We start from the raw sequence: 20,711 nt of genomic DNA, 5'->3' as shown, positions 1-20,711 counted from the left end.
GAACCCCTCTGTGCTGCAGATTCACAAGCTTTTATACCGTTTCCAGCTACACTGAGCATGTCCCCCTCCCTGGACAGAGTAACAGTCTGTGTATCCACAGCATGGAGGGGCTCTGGGGACCTCCACAGGAGTCCTTCTGGATCATTAGCATAAAGGTTGATTTTTGAAGGCAGGAGACCATAGATAACTAATATAAGAAGATTTTTTCACAGTCACCGCACCCGATTTATCATGATGGATTTCTGATGGTAGATTTCCTTTAATAATTTTTTAATGGGTTTTCCATAAACCACCAGGAGGTGAAGTACGGATGCCAGGGTGGGGCATTTAACTTCTCTGCTTCCTGTCCCTAGAGGGCAAGGGGTCATCCTCCAGGGGTGGCCGTCATTGGGGACGCAAGGGAAAGAAAACCTGAATTCTTACCTGGCTCTTCTGTTGTTGTGGTACTTCCCATTTTGAGCCCTGCACCCGCCAGAGGAACCTGGCGACTCCAGAAAATGGCAGCGAGGCCGGTCACTGGATGAAACGTTTCCCATGAGCCCCTGGAACTTCAGACCGTAAACCAGAAGGATCGGAGCAACGCAGGAACCGAAAGTCAGAGCCGGGTAAGTACGTATTGTCCTATTTTTTTTTACTATGACCGGCTGGGCTTTTTTTTTCATATTCATGGAGAACCGCTTTAATATTTCATTGAATATGTCAATAATATCCATAAATAATCTACATGTGTAATAATATAAAGTAACGAGCAGGCGGTTGAGTTTCTGTTACAATTTATTGTCCGATTCTCTTAATATACAGTTTTGTTAGAATCTTTTACACTTAAAAAAAGGAATGATAAAACAAGTCCCACCATCGGGACCTAATGAATAAAGCCTTTTTTTTTTTGTATCAATTATGTTAATGATGTAGGTATTCACTCCAAGTCATTTAAAACGCTTTGTACTTGACACAAAAAAAATACCCTTCACGCGCGCACACACACGCGCACGGACACGCACACCCACACACGCACGGACACGCACTAGATTTCCCCAGATTTTCACAGAAAACCCGGAACTGTCCACCAAAATATTACATGTACTGTATCTGTCCGAGCCGATGACAGTCCCACAAAAAACAAGACCGCACAATACAGGTGGCCCTGGATGTGACCTTCTGCTGGAATATGCATAAAAATATCCATGATTTCAGGAGGAGGTGGAGACAAACCAACCACGTTCCAGATTTAGAAAAAAAAAAAAAAATGTTCTGCAAAAAAACTAAAAAAAAAAAAAAAAAAAAAAAAAGGAAAAACCCCATAAACAGAAAAAGCACATGGATCAGGTTCTCAGACGACACCACACAATGATCACTTCTAACCTCGATTGTTTTCCCAGGGGGAAAGCTCAGATTATTTTGTGATTTGTGGAGCCACAGGTGAGATGCTGTAGCTTAAAAAAAAAAGGGTGGGGTGGGGAATACTTCTTATAAGAAGCAATAGTGTAAAAGCTCAAAATTATTACTTGACCACATCAACGCAGAAGGCTCCAAATTTCACTAAAATAAAACAAAAAAAAAACAAAAAAAGGAAAAACCAGCAGACATAATTTAGAGGTTTATGGGGACGGGGTTCTTTCGATGCATTGCACATTAGAAGAGAAAGGGTTAAGGACAGGCTCTGCACCCCCCCTCTTCGAGGGCGTCTCTCCTAGCTCCACAGTCCGGCGTAGTTTCCGTGGAGACCCGTTGGCAAAGGACCACCAGCCACGAAGAGCTTAGTTCCGGACGAGTCGTAGCAGTGGGTGTAAACAGCGTTAGGGCAGCAGTCGATATCCGAGAAGTAGTTCCTCCACATATCGTTGTGGTTCTGAGAAGATAGAAAAAAACCCAAAATTATGTAGTGTTACCCATTCAGTTCTTTAAAGCTTCTTACAGATAATTTGGTGAAGCTACGGAATATGGTGGCGATGTATAAATAAAGATTATTATTATTATGCGCATTCCCCTGAGGATCCATACAGAAGATACAGATTCCCGGCTCTGGATATGGATTGGGTCCCCTCCTCGTACACTCACCAGCCAGCCTTTCCCGGTTGTCAGTTTCAGGATTTCTCCCTTGGAATTTGCACCATTTAAATAACTAGTGGAATCATCCAGAAACCTCTGCGCCCGGATGTCATAGAACAAGAGGGATCCCTGGCCGGTCCCTACGGTGATGATATGCTCGTAGAAGCTCACAGAGCGGATACCTGCGCACAAAAACACACAACACATCACCGACACAAAGGAGCAGATCCAGCAAAGGGTCAAATAAGTTCAAGAGTCCTCTAGTCTTTAGGCTGCATTTACACGGACGTATGCCCACAAGGGTATGGCTGGGCAGGTATACATCCGGCGCTACGGGGAGGAGGAGGGGTGACACCTCTTCTCTCCATAGCAATGCATCGGGTATGGGCTGTAACATGGGAAAATATAGGACATGTCCCATCTTATTCCCCGTGTACAGAGCGGTATAGTGCGGCACATGTGCATAACCGTATCGCTCTGTGTGGGCATAATGGGGGACGTAATGTCCGGCCGTACATATGTCCCCCATAAGGTGGTGTGAATGTAGCCTTGCTGTTCCCATTTATTGGCCTAGTAAAACGTGCCAACATTTTGTTACTTTTTGCACAATGTTGGTGGCAGCTTTCATGGATGTTACAAAGATCGGTAAGAAATGTGGAGAAGCAGCAGGGGCTACGGGTCTGTGCGCAGGAGGGTCACCAGCCCCGGCTCCCATCTATCTGCCAACTAAACGGGTTCACACATCCGCACCATGAGGTTATAAGGAGGGGTCACACTTCTGACTACCTGGCTATTTTTAAAGGGTTTTGCCCATGAAAGAAAGTTCTCAAATCTGTATCCCCCTAGTGATGTTTACATAACAAAGATATTTGTTAACCCCTTACTTTACAATGTTACTCAGTGTTATTGCTGTTTTAGCTCCTATCAACCACTGATGGTCAGTGTAAGACTCCAGAGTGTGAGCGGAAACTCTCTAAACAGACACGTCCTCTGTGCTATGAGATGCTGTGTGCTGACAATGTGCTTACATCATCAGGGTCCAGGGTTTATCTACACTTGTACACAATTACATTCTCGGATACCAAATTTATACAGGTTTTATTGCGTTTTAATACATTTTCGAAAATTAAACGAATGTGTACAAAATAGGAAAAAAAAAAAGTTGCCATCTTCTGACGCTAATAACTTTTTAATACTTTGGCATACAGAGCTGCGGGAAGGGGTAATTTTTTGCGAAATGAGCCGACGTTTTCTTTGATACAATTTAGAGGTCTGTGCGACATTTTGATCACTTTTCATCACATTTTTAATGTCATGTAAAAAGGTGTAAAAGTCACATTTCGGACATTTTGGCGCAATTTCCCGTCACGGAGGTCACTGCCGGTTATAACCGTTTTTATATTTTGATAGATCGGGCATTTTGGGACTCGGAGATACCTAATGTGTTTGTGATTTTTACGGTTTATTATATTTTATATCAGTTCTAGGGAAAGGGGGGGGGGTGATTTGAATTTTAAATATTTTATTAATTTATTTTAATTAATTTTAATTAATTTTTTTTCCTTTTTTATCACAATTTCTTAGGCCCTCTAGGGTACATTAACCCTAGATACAACTGTATTGCAATAGAAACAAATGCAATATAAAATATGGAGTTTTTGCATGTGATTCATTACAATGAGCCACTGGCTCATTGTAACGAAACTTCTGAAACCATTCAGCCTCGGGTCTGACGAATACCCGAGGCTGTCATGGCAACCATTCACCGCCCCCCCCCCCCACCATGGCAGGTAACATTTGAGTGCCGCTGGCGACTTTGCCACCTGCAAAGAAGAGGTTAACACCCGAGATAGGTGCAAGCACCGACCGTGGGTGATAGCGATGGGTCTTTGCTGCGATATGTAGCAAAGCCCATCTCTGTATGAAGTGGGCTCTGCCCGTGAGCCCTCTTCATACACCCTTCACAGCTCTGCGGCAAATATATCCGTCACAGAGCGTGAAGGGGTTAAAAATCTGGATCTTGTGGGCATAGCCCTTTAAGGGAAATCTACCATGATAAACCAGGGGTTCTTATACATCCAGGCACTGTGAAGGCGAAGAGCGCAGTGTAACAGCCTGTGAATCTACAGCATGGGGGTTCTGGTAACACTTACCATTACCATAATTTTCGAAGTTGATTTTAGAATGATTTCACTGATGGTGGGTGCCTTTTAATAAGAACACAGAAATACCTCTTTCTTCTATATTTGACCCGGCGGGCTGCTACCCATAGACTCACCACTGCCTTGCTCCCTGCAGTACACGGACCTGGTGTTCTCTGGCGGCTGCCGTGGATCAAGGAAAGACACATGAGCCTGTGATCCCACAGCATAGACGGACCACTCCAGACCGTAGGCGAGACAGACGTTCTCTCTGCAGTAGGGTAACTTGGTTGACAGCAGCTGTGAGTCAGCAGAGAATGGGAAAATCAGACATAAAATCATGACTTATGATTCTTTCTTTACAGCAGCGGCACGTACAAGGCAGAAACACAGCGCTATGGGGTAAGGATCCCACCCTGGATCAGAAAGGTTCACTCATCACGTCTGTAAGTGCAGGGCTTTAACATAACGTGACTATTGAAACTCTCATATGTCTGGACTCCAAACCCTGAAAGGGAACCTACCACCACAAATCTACCTATAAAGGTAGATCGGGTGGTAGGTGGATCAAAAGGGCTATCCTCACGTCCCCACACTTTTTTGATAAATTTACTTATGCGGCTACTGGGGCGTGGAGTAGCCGCATCTGAGGTTACACGAGGCGGCTACTCCACGCCCCGGTAGCCACTTTACCCCTCCTACTCACCCATCTTCGGCGCGCAGCTACGCGTAGCTGCGCGCCCTCATCCGGCGATCCTGCCGTCCGCGCATGCGCAGAAAAGCAGGCCCGCGCCTGCGCGGTCACTGCTCCGAAACAGGCGCGGGCCTGCTCTTCTGCTCATGCGCAGACGGCAGGATCGCCGGATGAGGGCGCGCAGCTACGCGGAGCTGCGCGCCGAAGATGGGTGAGTAGGAGGGGAAAAGAGGCTACCGGGGCGTGGAGTAGCCGCCTCGTGTAACCTCAGATGCGGCTACTCCACGCCCCAGTAGCCGCATAAGTAAATTTGAATATATATCTAATAAAAGTTATCAAAAAAAAGTGTGGGGACGTGAGGATTAGCCCTTAAAAGGGCTATCCTCACGTCCCATTGGTCCACCTACCACCCGATCTACCTTTATAGGTAGATTCGTGGTGGTAGGTTCCCTTTAAAGATAAAGTTTTTCCTAGTTTGCTCAGAGGAGAAGGCCACTGGCTAGTAAAGGGTTTATCCGGTTTTATTAAAGTTTAAACTATGGGCTCCAGGGGGTCCAAAAAGTTATACTTACCCCTCTCTGGCACTCTGGAACAGAGACAGGTTCTCTGTTGGTATAGGAGGCTCAGCGTCCGTACTACAGCCCAATACAGGCCGCAGCCAGAGGTTGTAGCGCGTGGGCGCTATTGTCGTGATGTCACCTCTGTAATAGACCGTGGCCAGTGGTGACGGGTGGTGCCGAGCTTTACCAGAGAGAGGCAAGTATTACTTGTTATTTTTAGTCCCCCTGGAACCCATAGTATAAAAATGAATAAAACCAGACAGCTCCAGTGCACAGAAATGTGTAGCCCCACCCATGGTGCACCCATATATTCTCAATAGAGCTGATGTTGTAGGGCGCTTCACCTACAAAGCTGAATCTTATGTAAAGTCCTACATAACATATAAACATATAATGTAAGGGAGCTCACAGCACACAAGTGCCAATGGGCTTCTTATAATGCTGAGGGCACATCTGAAACCGAATTCTACTAAAAACTCTTTCACCCTTGCCTCGCCCTTGGTACTACAGCAATGTGAGAAAACATTACCGTATTTTTCGGACTATAAGGCGCACCATAAATAAATGTCTGCTAAAACGTATAGGTTCATATATAAAGCGCTCTGGACTATAAGGCGCACCTGATTATGAGGATGAATGAGCAGCAGGTGGCAGACCTGTGCACAGTTCAAGGTAGATGTTGTCTGTAAGTACAGTTCATATATAAGGCGCACCAGGTTACAAGGCGCACCAGGTTACAAGGCGCACCAGGTTACAAGGCGCACCAGGTTACAAGGCGCACCAGGTTACAAGGCGCACCAGGTTACAAGGCGCACCAGGTTACAAGGCGCACCAGGTTACAAGGCGCACCTGATTACAAGGCGCACCTGATTACAAGGCGCACCTGATTACAAGGCGCACCTGATTACAAGGCGCACCTGATTACAAGGCGCACCTTTGATTTCTGAGAAAATAAAAGGATTTTTTGTGCGCCTTATAGTCCGAAAAATACAGTACTCCTTGACCACCTCCCCCTTCCATACCTTGGCTAATGTGTATTCTGCTGTCCACAAGTGGAAGTATCCATCCAGGGACACGGCTCCCAGCTCCTGCACATAATCACATGTCACATGTTACTACACAAAACATTAACGGGGTTTCATCATTTTCCTTAAAGGGATTGTCCAGGAATTCATATCAACTTCTTAATTAAACAGCAGCGGCTCTGTGTGGTGGCTGGGACCCTTAAAGGGGGTTTGCCCCAATTTTAGAAGCGGATGGGGGATAACAAGCTGATCGTGAGCTCCTTGGACACGATAGATTTATTTTTGCATTTCCCAGTCTTGACAGTAATATGAGCAAAAATAGAATCAAAATAGGAAGGAATAACATGAGAAAAGGATACAGGAATGATAATTAGTGAAAGTAGTGAAATTGATATCTCCATGGATTCTCCTGCACTGGCTTCATGTGGGTCAGTGACATGATGATGGGGGTGGGGGGTTTTGGCCTGGGTGCAGTAGTCTTCTCTGCCACATTTTACTACACACCTGAGGTAGGTAGCTTTTTGGTCAGGCTCTACTCCACCTGCAAGTCTCCCCACACTACAGGATACCTAAGGGGACATGGCTCAACCAATCACTGACAGAGGTGAGTCACTGCTACAACCAGCTCAGCAACTTGTGATGTTGTGTTTCTTGCTGTAGCCCCCAGCTCAAAGCACAAAGCAGTGCGAGGACACAACCTCCGGCTACAATTATGGAATATGAAGCTTCTTTCCCCCCCCCACAGTACAGCTGCTACTAACATCCACTAAGGTATGTTCCATCGGATCTACAGGTCCGCTACATAACACGGTCTGCAGCCTTGTAGTCAAAACTGCTGAAGATTCCCTTTAACATACCGTATTTTTCGGCCTATAAGGCGCACTGGAGTATAAGGCGCACCTCTAATAAATGCCTGCTAAGACATCTAAGTTCATATATAAGGCGCACTGGAGTATGAGGGGCAGGATCAAATGCAGTACCTAAAAATGACCAGCAGGTGGCAGACCTGTGCACAGTTCAGGCCACCTACACTTCCCGGGAAACTTGTCTTCAGCGTGTCAGAGAGCTCCGATCTCAGAGGTATGGGCTGCTGGGGGTTAATGCAGGGTGATGCAACAGGGGTTAAGCGGTCTCCCTCTGCCCCTTCTCCTTCCCTCCTCAGCCAGGGTGTTATTCCTGTGGGGTTCCCTGTGGCTCCTGTTACAGGGCTGTCAGGTATGGGGGATTGGTTACTGATGATGATGATGATTGCCTCGTGGTCGGCACTATGGCAGCTCCGGTCTCTCCGTGCTAGGGGAGGGCAGGATGGGCACAATGTTAGTTGTGGTGCCAGGGCACTTCAGGAGCTAGGGACCCTGTATACTGTGTGGGAATGGAGCTATTAAACACTGGTAAATGTACAGTACATCTTGTCTGTAGTACATTTCTGTATAAGTTCATATATAAGGCGCACTGGCCGATATAGGCCGAAAAATACGGTACATGTTAGATTGGGTGTCTGTTGGGCATAATCAATTACCTACTCCAAAGTATTTATGATACAGAGACTATTTATGGTAAAGAGAAGCGGTCATCAGGAATGTGATTAATAGTCTGTGCTACGCCAATTTTAGAAATGCCTTTGTCAGCATTCTGAATCATTTCAGTACTTTATAAAAGTTTATTTCACATTACCTGGCTCCCTGCCAGCAGCGTGTGGAGAGTCCTTGCAGCTGCAGCCTGTGTCTCTCCTCCACACCATCCCCTCCCTCCCCTGCCTGTTAAATGCAGGGGAGGGAGCTGAATGAGTGGACGAGAGGACAGCCCCCGCCCCAGCATAGGCTACTGGAACCTGTCATAAGCTACAAATGACATTCCTGGTGACAGGTTCACTTTAAGTTTGCCCCTTTTTTTTGTGCCAGGTAATAATCATTATGATGTGGAAATATGTAGAGGTTCTTCTCTTGCAAGTCCTCCAAGGTCATAGGTTGTGTTGGCGGTGATGGGGGACAAGGAAAGTTGGAGACTGCATTAATGCATATGTCAACCATCAGACTCCATCCTGATAAACCAGGGACACTACTCATAGATCCAGGCACCGGGACTGTGGTATCTGCTTATATTTGTTATCCATGGTCGCCTTACTTCTAAAATCATCTAGTAATTATGCTAATCAGCCATAACGGCTCTGGGGGCATTACCAGAGCCCCTCCATGCTGCGGCTTCACAGGCTGTTACACTTTCTTACTCTATAAAAATCAACCTTTACAATAGTGCAAATGAGCCAGAAGAGCTCTAGGGGTGTTACCAGACCCCCTTCATGCTGCAGCTTCACAGGCTGTTACACTTTGCCGGAACATTTCCTCTCCGAGTGTGTGCGATTACAGAGGGATTGGGGAGTACTGAGGGAGCAGGGGGAGGTATAAAAACCTGTGAAGCTATAGCAGAGAGGGGCTCTGGTAACACACCCCAGAGCCCTTCAGGATTATTAGCATAACTTTAAAGTTGATTTTAGAAGGAAGGAGGCCATGGATAAGAAATATAAGATGATCACCACCAGTCCCTGTGTCTGGATCTGAGAGTAATGTCCCTGGTTTATCCATTCTTGATATTGATGATAGATTTTCCTTAAAGAATTCATATAATAATTAATAGTAAGGATGAAAGGTTTCCCTGTTCTCTGCCTCTATAAGGAAGTCTGAACCATAAGGTCTAATGACCATTAGTCCCTCAGATCATGAAGGTAACGGAATAGGACGAGTCCCTACAAAGGGCATTGGAAGGAGAGATGAGACATGGCAGACATTACCTTCTTCCTGCTATTGAATGCCAGGGCCCGGACCTTGCAGTTTGAGGAGTTGCTGCTCTCTTTAGGGATATCTTTCAATGCTTTGTGGTATATATGAGCATAGACCGGCACCCGGGAGTGGCATTTATTCAGCACCTCGTCATTGATCTCCCACAGGGCCATCGAGCCGTCACGGGAGCCTGGAACAAAACACAATTCAGACCGACATGGAAGTTTGTAGTCTATATCCACGTGTTACAGTGTAACTATAAATCATTCCCATTCTGCAAACATCTATTAGGCTGAGTTCACACCACTTTTTTGTATAGGCTAAGAGTATATGTGGGGAAAGCACCAGACATGTGCGCTTAGCGTACACATTGACAAATCGGGGCAGATGGAGGCTTCAACTATCCCACTATACACCCTGTGCGTCAGAAAACCGCAGGATGGAAAGACGTAGGGAGCCGGGTGGGGCGTTTACATGGGTCCTCCCTGGATTGTCCATTATCCTCTTACTTTATGGTTTTGGGTGAGTGTTGATATACAAGCAGTCCCCGGGTTAGGTTTGTTCTTAAGTTGAATTTGTATGCAAGTCAGAACTGTACATTTTATAATTGTAACCTCAGACAATTATTTTTTTTTTGTCTTCGTGACAATTGGATTTTGAAAATGTTGGGCCGTCATAAGAACCAGGATTAACAATAAATCATTATTGCAGACGGCTTTAATAACTAATATAGATGTTTATTGCAGTCTAAAGCTAAATTACAGTAAATTACCAACATCAAGAAGTCCGTTTGTAACTAGGGGTCGTATGTAAGTCAGGTGTTCTTAAGTAGGGGACAGCCTGTACTCAAGCCGGAAGGTACCTCCGGTCTTTCTGTATTCAATAGACCATTACACTGTCTGCAGCATGGTTTATAACATTTGGGTTTGATTCCTATACAGAGTTATAATTGGTTTTGAATACCTTGGGGGGGGGGGGGGGTATCCTGTGTTTGCCCCTCTCCTCTATTGGATTGCCCTAACTATATATTCTATGAATTATTTTCATGAACTATATATTTGTACATAATAAAATTGGATATTTTTTGATAAAGTGACAGAGGGCGTTTTTTTTTGTTGCTTTAGACTGTCAGTAAAACACTGACAGATACAATACATTGCAGCACAGAAGTACAACAGTATAGTAGTAGTTGGACACAGGGAGCTAAGGCTTCTCCACACCCCAGTGGACTCTGCAGTTACCTTACATATTGCTTAAATAAAGTTTTTAACAAGTTAGGTTCCAGGATTATTAAATGACAGATTAGGGCAGAGACAGGAGAAATCTACCATCACATCTACTTCTCGCGGTAGATTTCCTTTAAACATACCAGTTTAAAGGGAGTCGTCGGCAGTTTAGACCATACAAAGCTGCAGACAGTTCTATGTGTTGGCCCTAGAAATCTGTGTAACCATGTGTGTGTGTGTGGTTAGTAGCAGCAGAACTGTGCAGAATGGATTTACTGTATAGTTCAGGTTTGTAGCTGGACTTGGAGCACTGGGGAAGTGTTCTTTCACCACTGTGTTCTTTGATCTCAGCTTTCAAACTGTTCTCTAGCCCCTCGGTTCTGCTGCAACATCTTACTAGTCACAATCCAGCTGCTACTAACAACTTACACATAGAGGTCTCTAGGGACAACACCCAACACTGGTGGCAACTTTGTAAAATCTGATGGTAGACTCTAAGAACAAATCTACTTTTTGCTGAGAACTTTAAGCGGCTCTCTAGCATTAACCCCTATCCTGTTTGGTGTGGGTCTCAAGGATAGGACCCCTACAGGGCACGAGTACGCTGGTCCGTGGCACTCCAGATGAATAGAGAGTCAACTGCACATGTGCACAGCCCTCATTTGTTACCAGCTGCTCCATTTTTTATTTGTGTAATGGAGGTACACAAGACCCCCATTCTCATGATCGGCAGGCGTCCCATCACGGAGACCCCCACCGATCAGCAAGGTAGCCCCTATCCTCTGGCTGTGGGCTAATTGATTGTAGCTGGACAACCCCTTTAACACTTGTCCTTCTTGCAACTTACCTGACACGACCAAGGTGTCACTAATCCACGCAATAGAGAAGATCCAGTCATTGTGACCCTCCTATAAGAAAGAAAACATAGTCAGGGCAACTCAGGCAAGATGCTCTAAAGTCAGACGTACACGGTTAGACCAGATGGGCATCTAGTGCACCAGACTCATCAGTGACTGACCCTGAATGGTAAATCTTATGTAGTTTAGGACTAGGGTATACATTCTCTCTCATCTCTGCCCAGAACTGCCGCTACACGTATGTTTAGATCGACCAGAAACAAGCCACCGCCCGGGGCTGTTTCGATACAATCTAGGAGTATCCTCCGGACTTCTCTTGGACCTGGGAAGCTGGGATAAGACCCAAGCAGTCCTTGGATAATCAAACACATGGGCATTTGGACAGATGAGATAGTTTTGGCCCACAGGCCATATGTTTGTCATGTGCTGTATAATACAACATGCTCCCTCTAGTGGTGGTTGCGGGAAGCTAAAATTTTGGCATTGACCGTTTAATTCTGCTCTCAATATTCCCTTAACATATTTTACAATGTTTCTTGTGCCTCTGTGAATCTCTCTAAAGTTTCTTGTGGTCACTTTTTGATACTTTTCAAAAAGATATATATTTGCAGCTATCTGACAAATATATATTTAGTTGAAAAGTATCAAAAAGTGACCACAGGAAACTTTAGAGAGATCCACAGAGGCACAAGAAACATTGTAAAATATATTAAGGAAATATTGAGCGCAGAATTATAGATCTACTTACAACATTTTATTCTATAGCTTGCACCAAAGTAAAATAAAGCACAGCTCACATCTCCCACACAGACCGGATCCAGGGTGGGCAGGCGATACACCGCCAGGCTGTTGGGGTTATCCCCTCCGGTGGCCAGCAATGTCCGGGACGGGTTGATCTCGATGGCGTGGATTCCACAGCTCTGCGGAGTCGTATTCACAGGCTCACGATCTTTCAAGATGGGGATCTTTGTAATCTGTCCAGTCTGTACATCCACCACAAATAACTGAAGAGGTGGGAAAAAAAAAATTACACACAAATGTAGAAGGTGATAGGCAGTAGGTTATTATTAATCAAAAAGTTATCAGTGCAATATTAATATATTTTATATTAATCCCTTCCAGCTATTGGAAGTTACTGTATCTGTGCATTGTATGAAAAAGTTACCGCCCTCTGGGCTAATTAAAGGACACCTGTCAGCTTAAACAACAAACCTAACCTAAAGATACCCTGTAAATGCTCTCCCTATCGCATTTCCATCAATGCTAAACGTCACATAAACGGCTGTAGTGAAACTAATTACTGCACCTTAATCCTGTGACAAACAGGATGATAAGCTACAGACAGGGAAGTGGCACAGCCGTCCAGGGTATTCCTGAGGGGCTGTCTGGGCATTACCCTCTCTCCTACTGGTTCCTTTGCCGCTGCCAGTGATACGGCCTCCAACGCACAAGCGTGGCACAAGTTGCTCCCCTTAACCCCTATAGATCCAGAAGTCACGTGACCGCCAAGTCTATAGAGCTGGTTCTACTCCTCATCGCAGACCCGATAGACAACCCCCATTTACATAGGGACTGCTCTGACCACTGACCTCTGGTGAAGCTCTCTGGATGCTTTATCTTTATATATTTATTTTACTATATAATATATTTCATTTATTTTACTCCCAGGCTGCAATGACCAGCTGTAAGGTGTCTGTAATGAAGCTTTATTGATCATCCTTGGTCCCATAAGAGAATTTTGTATATTCAATTGTCTCTGGGACAAAACATAACTTTGTCTGGAGCTACAATTATAAAATACACCAGTTCTGACTTGCATACAAATTCAACTTAAATACAAACCTAAAGAACCTATCTTGTATGCAACACAGGGACTGCCTGTACTCCTTTGCCCATTTTTGAGGATTATTGTTAGCAGGAGAAGCATGCAGTATCCAGAAACTCCAAACACACAGGCCAAGGCCATGTTGGATTAAAATTGCAAGCCATTTATTTATTTGGGGGGTATTTTTAACCTTTCCTTTTTGGTGGTCAGGGTTACAGCTGGATACTGCTGGTGGCCCAGTGCGCAGGAAGGAGAGAAGCATGTGGTTTTATAAGCATGACACTTTTTTGACGGGACAAATTGGCCCATAATGAGAACTCTGCAGGGGGGGGGGGGGGGGGGGGGGGGAGTTCTCTGTGCAAGATTAGAGAGCATGCTCCTCTAAATATAGAGGCAGTAACATAGGGCGCCCGTCAGTTGTAAGAAGTTGAGAGCCATGACACAATCTTACCGTGTTGCATTTAGTTCCACAAACAACTTGGCGATGGTTCAGCCATTGCGATGCAAACACTTTATTTAGGGTCCCAAGTTGAAACTCCTTCTCCTTTAAGATGCCAGGAAGTGTTTGAGCAGCGCAGCCACGTAATAGGCAGTGGTAACTGGGATCATCCTGCGCCTTCAGCTCCCTCGTCTTCAGATAATACACCATAGACCTCTTCTCTGGAGGAAGCCGCCTCCGCTTCTGAGTGGCATGGTCCCAATCGGCCTAAAAAGTGGCAGATAACAGCAGGTTAAGCACAATGTAATTTAATAATGGGGAGCAGTTGGCACACTAGTTGTGGGTAGCTTCACTGCGAAATGTCAGCGCAGGCACTACCGGCTGTGTGCTACACATGACTACAGCGCGTGCGCTACAGCTCCCAAGAGCTCTGCGGGAGAGCGCCCTACGTGATGGTCACAGGAGCGACCGAGCCTCATTTGGATAATTTTAAAATAGTTTTTTCAGCAAAATCGCGATTTTCTCTGCCTGAGTCCTGACTCTACATAACAGGAATTTAAATGCACGTTTGTTTGTTCTCTGCGTTTCTAATTGCCATGGTATATGAGCTATAGGTGTAAGAAATGTGCCCCCTCCTGTCAAGTGAAGGATGGAGACAGAGCCGACCTTTTCAGAAATACATGCCCCTATTACATCAGTACATTTTATCGCTTATTAAAAAAAAAAAACTTTACTGGGAAAAATGACAAATAGAACTAATTTTTTACCTTCGGCATTTGTCTCCAATTCAATAAACATATAATAAAGGCTACATTCAAATGAAAGTGTGCCGTAGCCTGGGCGAGCACACTGGAGAGGAGGAGGGACCTGTCCTATATTTCTCCGTGCATGCTCAGTGCACACGTTCCTGTAAATGAGCCCTAAAAAGCAATTGTGAGGGTGCGGTCACACGTCGCGTTTAATGCATGCGTTTAAAAAACGCATTGGAATAGCTGAAGAGTGATTTGCCTAATTAAACAGCTCTTAACACTTGTGTTTACAAAACCGCGATGCGTTAACAACCGCATGCGTTAACCGCGATGTTAACGCACACGTTAACACTTGCTTTTTTTTAAGCGCAAGCGTTAACAGCTGTTTAATTAGGCAGATCTCCCTTTAGCTGTAGCAATGCGTTTTTAAACGCATGCAGTAAACGCGACGTGTGACCGCACCCTCAGGAAGATTTGGGATACTAAACCACGCACACATCTGGTGTAGGTCCCCTGTACCCGCTATTAAAATAAAAAACGTTTATATTTACCTCTTATGGTGCTCCCTTCCCTCCCGTGAAGCCGGTGTACTACACCTCTGCTACACTGCGCATGCACGGTTGTTACAGGGCCTGCACAACAAACCCGGCGTGTAGTGCTCCTGCTTCCTTAGAGCACTGCACAGAAGCGGGGAGCACCGTGGGGTCCATGTGACATCTACACAGATTAACACAATATTAAAACTGTGGGGGAAAAGTATCAGGATATAAAACTGGCGAATACTGGAATAATGGCAAAGCCTCCGTTACCCTTCACGCCAACTCCATGCCACGTGGACGTGGAGGGGTGTATAGGGGGTACGAATCCTCTGGCAGAGTAGGTCGCCACAGGGTGGTCTTTACCAGTCTGTTCACTCGCTACAACCAGTGACCATCCAAGTCTAAATGGTTGCTGGTAATAAACTCTACACCAGACAAGGCCTGGAACATCAGGAGGCAAAGTTTTCTCATATGTCGGCATATGATGAGTCTCCCCCTTGTGCAGGAGCACTTTCCCCTGATAGATATATATATATATGAATTAAGAGGTTTGTTCAGGGCGCAATGTTTCTAAGTGCTGCCCTAATCATCAGGACAGTATTGGGGCAGCCACATAACCAAATCAATGGCCTATTGTGCACCACAATGGGTATATCCCGTGGGTATAATTGAAAGTCATTTATAACTGTATTTGGTTATATAATAGGTGTCAAAGTACCGTCCACTTCATGCCAAGTATCAAGGTTTCCCAGAAGGACTTTGCCCTATATCACTGCGTCTGCCAGCTTATCGTCTTCCCATAGTGCATCCTGGTGCCATCTCTTTAACCAGGTACATGACATCCACATCATGTGCAAGAACAGACGATGGATCAGACCAGGTCACCTTCTTCCATCCCACCCCCGGTCTCATGTCATGCTCTCACCCCTCACAGAACAGATCCATGTGTGTAATCCAATGCCGAACCGTGTATCATCCATTATTGCAGATCCGAAAAAAAAAAAAAAAACAGCACATGATGATACTAGCTCATCCCCAACCTCCTTAAGGGTCATGATTGTGTTACTTATAAACTGATCTGCTAATACAGAATGCACACGAATAACACCTGGGTGTCATCCATATTTTTTGCATTCCCATAGACCTCTATGGAAAGGCTAAAGCCGTAAGCACGAGCAGGACTAGAACCTGTAGAATTTTCTACATCCTCCGTAGAAATGAATGCGCATCTCATGACGCTGAGCCGTGGACGGACACATTAGTAGACACATTCACTTCTGTCTTGTCTGACTGATATTCCGAAGACTGTCGCTTTATCAGGCGCTGGGACATGGCAACGGGTGGGCTTACTGGGCCGGACCCTGCAAGAGCAGAGCCTCCGTGCCCCTGTAAACAAACAGGGGCATGTCCCAGAAAGAGCACCGGTCAAAGTGAGGACAAGTTTTTTTTTCATGCAGCCCACCCACAGCCACCATTTTTTTTTTTTACGTTGTTCTTATCTTTGTTCTATGGGTCACCACGGTTACGTAGCTTTTTTTTACGGTTGACTTCTTTTGCAGAACACAGAACTCATTTGGTGAGAAATTTACTTGTTTTGCATTATCATGTCCTAACATTTTTATTTTTTTGTATACGAATTTGTTTTAGGGCTTTTTTTTTTTTTTTTTGCAGGACAAGCTGTACTTTATTAGTATGTTACTTTTTGATCAATTTTCATAAGGGTGGATATGAAAATATAATGTGTGTGTTTTTTAAAAAAAAACAAACAAAACAAAAACAGTGTTTACCGTACGGGTTCACTAACAGTTTTATTTTATTGTAGGGGATGTTACGGACATGGCGACACCCAATATGTAGTGTTTTCACTTTTTGAATGTGAAATTTGATTTTCAATCTGATGGGGCATTTCATTTAAAAAAAAAAAAAATTAAAAAAATTAAACTTGCACAGACTGACAGGAGCACTGTTAGATTTTGCAGGCATCTACTATAGCAGTGATGGCTAACCTATGGCACTGGTGCCAGAGGTGGCACTCAGAGCCCTTTCTGTGGGCACTCAGGCCATCACCAGAGAGGACTCTAGGTATCTTCCTGCAGTCCCAGACAGCCCAGGACTTGCTGTGCACAGAGCTATTTTAAAGTGACAGCTCTACCAGGGACTATTTTCTGCTTTATTGGTGCCTCAGGTGCTGGTATCAATGAAAACTGTGACAGAGAAGGGAGTATAAATCACAAATTAAATTTCTGTGTTGGCACTTTGCGATAAATAAGCGGGTCTTTGTTGTAGTTTGGGCACTCGGTCTCTAAAAGGTTCGCCATCACTGTACTATAGGATGGATGGCGACCAGCCTGGTAAGTAGCCGCTATTGCCCTATAGATGCTGCAGTCAACTTGACCGTAGCATCTATAGGGTTAAACAGCCAGGGTCGCAGCTGTCACACAGTCGGTCTCTCGCAGCAATTGCAGAGGCTCCACATCCGAGCCCGGGCAATCGTGAAGATGTACATGTATGTCCTAAAGTGATGTGGGGTTAAATATGTCAAACCTACATTTTAGAAGAACTTCACCATCAAGATCAATACTTATAGACACTTACTCATAGATCCCGGCACCGTGACAATGATAATAATCTTATATTTCTGATGTATGACCTCCTCCCTTCTAAATTCAACTTCTAAAATTATGCTAATGAGCCAAAGGGCTCCGGGGATGTGACCAGAGTTCCGCTGCGTGTAGCTTCACAAGCTGTTACACTGTTACCCCTCAGATTTGGTGAAGACTCCCAGAGCCCTTCCCGTAGTTGATTTTTAAGGAGACAAGGATAAGAAATATAACATTACTACAGTCACGGTGCCTGGTGCTGCTGGTTTATCATGATGGATTTTCATGGTAGATTTCCTTATGGGGTGCCGTTATCACCTGTTTTATCCAACTTTTTAGACTTTTTTTTCCTTCTCCTCTCCACGTACCAACTATTGGACAACGGGAAGAACCCAATGAGCCGACTAAAGAAGAAGTTTTCTTGTGTTGGTTTACCAGGTCCTTAGCCATTCCTAGTCTAGTTTGCAGCGCCGTGTGCGTCCTGTGAAGCTGCACGCGTTGTGCGCACGTAACCCTGTGCTGGACTGGACCAGGTCCGCCTGCTCTGGCCCACACCTATGACCCCGGGAGGTCCATCCTTACACGACTTTAGCACCGTATAAAGAGCCGGCAGAAGATCGCTGTCATCCTAAGGCCACGTTCACACACAGCGTTTGGAAACGCAATATAAAAGGTCCAGCCCCGATCTCACATTGCGTTACCTACACGATTACTAGACGCAATGTTACCTCAATGGCTGATCTGAGGGGTCATGGCAACCCAACATTTCAGGTGTGAACACGGCCTTACCCTGGCCATTCCTCACACATCACCTGCTGCTGCCCATAGTGTCAGCTCTGTCCTGGCAGCTGTCAGGGCTGAGGCCTCCAAGACACCCCAATTACTGAGCTGTACCCCAACTCCTAGCGCCCCCTTCCTGTCACTCCGTGAATTACACGGCGCCGCCGCCGGCCTGTCACCTACCTGCTCCCCGGCGCCCGCCGCCGCTTTCCTCTTCCTGCTAACTGCTCTCCGGGTCATGCTCTCGCCCGCAGAGCCCCCGCGCCCGCATGGAGAGGGCCCGGACGCCCGGATATCTCATATAACGGGAGGAGGAACCGAGCGCAGCACAGAGGACGTCCAGCAAATCCCAGCGACCACCGCGGTGACCTCTCACCCCCAACAGCGTAGTGACGTCACCGCACGCCGCTCACTAAAACCACGCCCCCCCGTCGCCAGGCAGCGGAGAGCGAGCGGCGGCGGCGGCGGTCGGGGGCGCGGTGCGCGCGCCCGTGCGTGAGGAGGAGAAGAGTCTGAGGAGATTGTGAGTCCCCCCTTCCGTCTACGCCTCGTGAAGACGGGTCCAGATTCAGGAAAAATCTAGAAAAAAAAAAAAAACTGGATGCAGAATAAAACCTTTAACTATATTTCTAGGTGGGTAACCAGGGCTCAGGAATATGGAAACTGAGGAGAAACTGGAAGCGGCACAAAATCTATCAGGCGCAGTTCACACTACCGTCTACCGTCAGCTTTTTCCTTAAAATAGAAGCATTGAAAAAGTCATTAAACAACTGACACCACCCACAGCTCCGGGCACCGAAGTATACAAAAAAGTTATTGGCGCCAAAATTAAAAAAAAAAAATGTGTACAGGAGGTTTTAATTTTTGTAAATGTATGAAAACATAATAAAACCTGTATAAATCAGGTATCCCCATGATCGCACCGACCCAAAGAATAAATCAGACCTGTCATTTGGGGCGTAAAATCCAAGCCCACAAGAAAACGGATGCAAATGTGTTTTTTCACCAATTTCACTGCATTTGGAATTTGGCATTTTTTCCCTGCATCCCAGTACCCCGTTCAAACCCTGTTTAACCCTTTCAGGACCTGGCCCTTTTGTGTTTTTTCATTTTAATTTTTTACTCCCCATGATCAAAAATCCATAACTTTTTTATTTTTCCATGTACAGAGCTGTGTGACGGCTTATTTTCTGCGTAACAAATTGCACTTCATAGAGATGGTATTGAATATTCCCTGCCGTGTACTAGGAAGCGGGAAAAAAATTCCAAATGCAGTGAAATTGGTAAAAAAACGCATTTGTGCCGTCTTCTTGTGGGCTTGGATCTTACGGATTTCACTGAGCGCCCCAAATTACATGTCTACTTTATTCTTTGGGTCGGTGTGATTACAGGGATACCAAATTTATATAGGTTTTATAATGTTTTCATACATTTAAAAAAATTAAAACCTCCTGTACAAAATTTTTTGGGGGGGATTTTGCCATCTTCTGGCACTAATAACTTTTTTATACATTGGTGTACTGAGCTGTGGGTGGCGTCATTTTTTGCAGATTTTGATGACGTTTACAATGTTATCAATTAGGACTGTTCGACCTTGTGATCACTTTTTATAGAATTTTTTTTATTTTTTTAAATGACAAAAAAGTGCCATTTTTGACTTTGGACGCGATTTTCCGTTACGGGATTAAACGCAGTGAAAAACCGTTATCATATTTTGATAGATCGGGCATTTTCGGACGTGGCGATACCTAATGTGTTTATGATTTTTACTGTTTATTTATTTTTATATCAGTTCTAGGGAAAGGGGGGTGATTTGAGTTTTTAGGGTTTTTTATTATAATTTTTTTTTAGGGTACTTTAACCCTAGGTTGTCTGATCGATCCTACCATATACTGCCATACTACAGTACCGGTGTTACCGGTAAGCCTTTGCTGCAATATGCAGCAAAGACTTACCGGCTATGGAGAGAGCTCAGCGCGTGAGCCCTCTCCATGCACCCGCGGCCGTGAACGGGTTAATATAATTTTTTGTGTTTATAAAATCACATTTTTTTTAACCCTTTTTGTTGTGTTTTATACAGGTGTAGAGGTACTAAATATGTGTGATTTTACATTTTTTTTTTGTATTTTAAAGGGGAAGCCAATTTTGTGTTTGTATTAATGTTATTTTAATGGGGTTTTTTTAACTTTTTTTTTTTTTTTTACTACTTTGCCCCACAAGGGGGCACTAACAGGGTATCAGTTGATCTCTTTTATAATGCACTTCACATCTAGTGTAGTTTAGTGCTTTGTACTGTCAGTTATTGACATGCTTTCTGTTGGGCCATACCTCTGCCATAGCCTAACAGAATGGAACTACAGGCAGCCAACAGGGTTCCTAAGAGCACCCCTGGGCTGCCAGTGACGACACCCAGGGAATGAACTTTTCCGATCGCAGGTGTCAGTGCAGGG

At 45.0% G+C, this 20,711-nt stretch overlaps 1 protein-coding gene across 1 annotated transcript; it reads right to left on the bottom strand.

The window, feature by feature from the left end:
- Positions 1-756: 756 nt before the first annotated feature.
- On the bottom strand, positions 757-18,663 carry DCAF12 (DDB1 and CUL4 associated factor 12). The gene is made up of 9 exons (XM_072132817.1): positions 18,445-18,663; positions 13,606-13,860; positions 12,127-12,333; positions 11,320-11,380; positions 9,258-9,436; positions 6,467-6,532; positions 4,328-4,490; positions 2,059-2,231; positions 757-1,849 (listed from the first exon to the last, which is right to left on the bottom strand). The coding sequence occupies exons 1-9, from the start codon at positions 18,499-18,501 to the stop codon at positions 1,691-1,693; spliced, it is 1,320 nt and encodes a 439-aa protein (XP_071988918.1). The 5' UTR covers positions 18,502-18,663; the 3' UTR covers positions 757-1,690.
- Between the last annotated feature and the right edge of the window lie 2,048 nt (positions 18,664-20,711).

Source organism: Engystomops pustulosus, chromosome 1 (genome assembly GCF_040894005.1).
Source record: "Engystomops pustulosus chromosome 1, aEngPut4.maternal, whole genome shotgun sequence".
Lineage (NCBI taxonomy): Eukaryota > Metazoa > Chordata > Amphibia > Anura > Leptodactylidae > Engystomops > Engystomops pustulosus.
This window is presented reverse-complemented; position numbering and strand designations above follow the sequence as displayed.